At 53.5% G+C, this 4,437-nt stretch overlaps 1 protein-coding gene across 1 annotated transcript; it reads right to left on the minus strand.

Annotated features, from left to right (window-relative positions):
* Positions 1 to 2,691: 2,691 nt before the first annotated feature.
* LOC137217056 (melanoma-associated antigen B4-like) lies at positions 2,692 to 3,729 on the minus strand. Its single transcript, XM_067723299.1, has one exon. It carries the CDS (start codon positions 3,727 to 3,729, stop codon positions 2,692 to 2,694), a length of 1,038 nt encoding a protein of 345 aa, XP_067579400.1.
* Between the last annotated feature and the right edge of the window lie 708 nt (positions 3,730 to 4,437).

The following is a 4,437-nucleotide window of genomic DNA, read 5'->3' on the forward strand; positions in this document are numbered from 1 at the left end:
GTAGAAGTCAGAGTAGGCCACGTGCAGCCACAGCTATTTCTGAGGGGCTTCTGAGGACTAACACAGAGGGCAAGATTCCCCGGGCTCCGCTCTTCTGGGGTTTGTGACCTCAATAGTCCTCACTCTGTCAGGATCTGGGACTCTTCCCTCTACCGACCTGAGTCCTCCCGAGCCGGAGGCAAGTGGGTGACACATGGAACCACCCCTGCCTGGGGCTTCCCCGGGCCGAAAGGGTGGTGGGGCTATGCGTTTGTTCCTGTCTCTTTTCGGTTGGGCGTTCCCCTTGGTCCTCACTCGGAGTCCTTACGCTGGCTCTTCCCGTGACCTAGAGAGGCCTGTGCTCTCATACTACAGCCTTTACTTCCCCGAGACCACCTAGGAGGATGTGAGGGTTGCCTCACGTGGGCATGACTGCCTGTGGTCACTCCTGGCCGACAGTAAGGGAGGGATTCTGTGGCGTCCCCGCTTTTATGACTTGGGTGGTTCCCTCAGTCCTCATGGTCCTCTGCTCGACTCTTGGCATGACCTGGAATTCCTCCCTGTGCTCCCCTGAGGCTGGCCCCTGGGACCAAGTGCCTCATCTACCTGAGACGCTCGAAAAGGAAAGGCGTGGGGCGCACCATGCCAACATTCCTGGATTTGCCAAGGGGAGGTATCCAGTGGCAGGGCTCTGCTCTAGGTGGAGTCCCTTTATCCTCATTTAGAGTCACTAGATTTCCAGTCTCTACTGAGTGAGGCTGTTCCCCATAGACCAAGGCCCTCGCCTCCCCGAGACCACCCCCAGTGGAAAGAGGGGGCAGGTCAGCCAGAAAGCTTTGTCCTGGGCCTCCTGGGGCTGACCTCAGGGGCGGGACTCTGCATTCTCCTCTGTTCTGGAGTGAGTGGTCCTCTTGCTCCTCATTCAGGGTCCTCATCGTGATGCCTGACCAGACCCAGGACTCCAGCCTCCACTCCCCTGAAGCTGTGCTCCTCAGCACAAAGGCATTACCTTCTTGGGAATTCTGAATTGGAAGTCAGGATGAACCAGATCTGTCCAAAGCTGTTGGGGTCTTCTGAGGAGCAGGACTTTACAAGGCCCCACTCTTCTGGAGTCAGTGGCCCCTCAGTCCTAACTCTGTTTTCTTACCTTGACTTCAGGTAGCATATGGGACTCCACCCTCCCTACTGTCTGTCTGCCAGCCTCAGGCCAAGGCTTTCACCTTCCTGAGACACCAGAAGGGGAGATAAGAGACCTATTCCCTGGCTACCCCTGTCGGGGGCCTCTGTGTGGTCCCCTTTGTTATGGGGAGTCCACTCATCGGCACCCAGTGTCCTCACCCTGAAGCAAATTAAGGCCTGCTAGGATCTCCTACTTGGGCAGAATTGGAGATGCTGCCACAAGACCAAGGAACTCACCTCCCTGAGAACCTCTCCACCCTTGCCCCGGAGGAAAAGAAGGGGTACCTTCAGACAGGCAGCTCTGCGCATGGCCACACAAGGGAGAAAGCAGGGTAGACTTTGTGGGGCCCCCTTCTGTTCTAAGGTCCTCACCTTGAGTAACTATCAGAGGCTGGGACTCCTCCCTCCACTGACCTGAGGACACAGCTCTTAAACCAAGGCTTTTATGTCCCTGAGAAACTTGAAGAGTAAATGAGGAGATGCTGATCTTTTCGGGGTAGCTGACATTGCATATGTAGAAGACCCCATTGTCACCAAATATTTTTCTTTTTATTCATACCATTCACTTATCCAGCGTTACTGTTACTGTATTCCAAAACAGTGCTTTGGGAACAGGGCCCCTTTTATCCCATGAGATACATTTTGGAGTGGTGAGAAGAAAAATGAATTAAAAGACGTAAGGTCTGGCTTAGGCTGGGAAGAGTGGAAGAGTGTAGGCTCTAGACTATTCCAGACCAGGGGACTAGACCCAGCAAGGTCACTTAATCAGTCTTGTGAACTTGAGACACCTGCAAGTTATTCACCTGTGAAGGGAGTCTGCTAAATCCTATCCTGCGTGAATGTTGGAATGTTATGTACTACATGTAAAGCAGTGGCATACTCATTAAGCAATATTGGGTTTTTGATGAATGGCAGTTATGATATGATTATTATGAACCCCAAAGTACCACCCTCCCATCAGAGTTTATTTTTAATCCAGTAGGTAGCAGAGAATATGCAGTGCACTAGGGCAAAAGAAACAAATACTCACAAATGAGCTAAATCAGTCAAAGTATCTTTTATTTCTACCAAAAGAAAGTTTAAACGAAATAAGGCAAACCACGAGTTAAATGGCTTTTACTGTTTTCTCCATTTTTTGTTCCTAAATATTTTCTGTGGTTGCCTTTCACATTTCCATGACAATGTCTATTGCAGTGCCATGTTTTCTACTTCTGGATCATACAGAAAATATAGATGGTTTGTGAATTTCTTTTACATATACCAAAACTGTAACTTTAGAACTCTTTAAACAGCAGTAAATATGCAAGCAATGGTCATTCACGAATTCCTATTCTTAAGAAAACACACTATTAGAAGAAAAAAACATTTGAAAAAACCTAAATCAATCAATAATATATAGAAGTTACTAGTTTAAAACAGGAAGGTAAATAAGATCTATACTTTGTTCCCTCCACCCCTACTACTCTGCACTATTTAGGAGCCTGACTGCTCTCTTCCAAAACAAAGTGAGCAAACTGCCCGCGGCCTCCCTTGCTACATGTGGGAGGAGCTGCGGGCCTTGGCCTTGGAAGGGGCTCTGCCCTCAGCAACAGCTGCAGCCCTGGCCGCGGCTCTCTCTTCCTCATCTTTCAGAGCCTCCTCATAGAGATCTGGTAAGGCACTGGGGACGGTACCGATGATCTTGGCCAGAAACTCCAGCACTTTCATCTTGCTGGTTTCAGCGTGGGCTCTCGGGCCCCACAGGAACTCATAGCGCGGAGGATCGCTGTTGGGCACCTGGCGGTACGTCAGGTACTTCTGCTTCACGAAATCTTTGCTGATGAGCCTCCCGGGATCCCCGAAGATCAAGTGCCTCCTCCCAGCATGGTAACCCAACGCATTGAGGAATTTCCAGAGCTCCTCTTCGGTGGCACGGTTGCCCTTCATGAAGATCGCGCCCAGGACAGTCATCAGGAGGCCGGACGTGGGCATCCTGAACTCATCACTCGGACTTGCATCGCTGGGGAGGACCATCTTGCTGATGAGGGCGTAGGAGTGACTGCTGGGGTCGACTTCCTTCAGCTCGAGGCCAAAGACAGCCTCCATGATATTAGAGGCTCTGCTGAGGATCTGAGGGAAGTGCTTCTTGTACTTCTTGTTGAGAGTCTTCAGCAGTGCTGCCTGCAGGATGGGCTCCTTCGTTATGTACTTCTCCAGCAGGATCTCCACGAACATTGTGGACTTCCTTCTCAGAGGATCTCTGCAACTGCTGCGAACGGAAGGTGCTGCCTGGGAGGTACCTGCACTTTTCTCATCTTGGCTCTGGGCACCCTCTTCAGATCCTGGGCATGAAACTCCTTCATCACGAGAGGTAGTGGCTGGGGCTCCCTGAGGGTCCTGGTGAGTGCCAGCAGCAGGGGAGCTTGGGGAAGTATCCCGAGAAACAGAAGCGGGGGAAGACGGCGACGCTTGTCTCTCTTCTGCCGCCGCCGCCTCCTCAGTGGCCTGGGCACCCTTGAGACTCTGAGTCTCCCCCCGGGCCTGGTGGCGTTTCTTGCGGCCATGGCGCTTGTTCCTCCGGCGCCGAGGCATGATGACACAGGTCAGGGCCAGCAGGCGGGAGTGTGGGCAGGAAGGCAGGCAACGAGGGCACCTGGGGGAGGGACAAGGAGATGCTGTGAGCACCTTCAGCGGGGAGATTCCTCCCTGGCTTTAACCAAGGCCGCCTCTGCAGGGTCCTTGAGGGCACTGCCCGAGGACCCACAGGGCTCCTGTTCTCGTGCTCAGCCTGTCCCCTGAGACCCCTGTGGAGGACGGTAGAGTAGGCCTTGGGGCACAGCCAGCCAGCCCTGCCTGGGCGGTACGGGGGTGACAGTGGGGGCTGGCAGGGGAGGTAGGTCCCCACGGTTCCCATTCAGAGTCCGGATGATGGTTGTTGGCAAGACTCCCCCACCCCCCCACCCCCTCCCCTCTGCTGCTCTGAAGTTGACACCACCATCTTCCACGACACCCAGGAGGAGGAAAGGAGGGAGCGTTCAGCCCACCACCAAAGGGTCCTGGGACCCTCCGTTCTGCTGCCTGGTGGCTGCCCCTTCAGAACAAAGCTCTAACCTCCCTCGGACCTGGCAGAGGAAATTACGGGCAGTCTCAGCCTGAACCTGGCAGAGGAAATTACGGGCAGTCTCAGCCTGAACCTGTCCTTTCTTGGGAGTCTAAGGGTTGACAGGAGGGGACGGGCCACAATCTCTCTTGTCCCTTCTCTTCGGGGTGGGTGACTCCCTTAGTCCCCACTCGGGGTCC

This window comes from Pseudorca crassidens, chromosome X, assembly GCF_039906515.1.
Source record: "Pseudorca crassidens isolate mPseCra1 chromosome X, mPseCra1.hap1, whole genome shotgun sequence".
Taxonomy (NCBI): Eukaryota; Metazoa; Chordata; class Mammalia; order Artiodactyla; family Delphinidae; genus Pseudorca; species Pseudorca crassidens.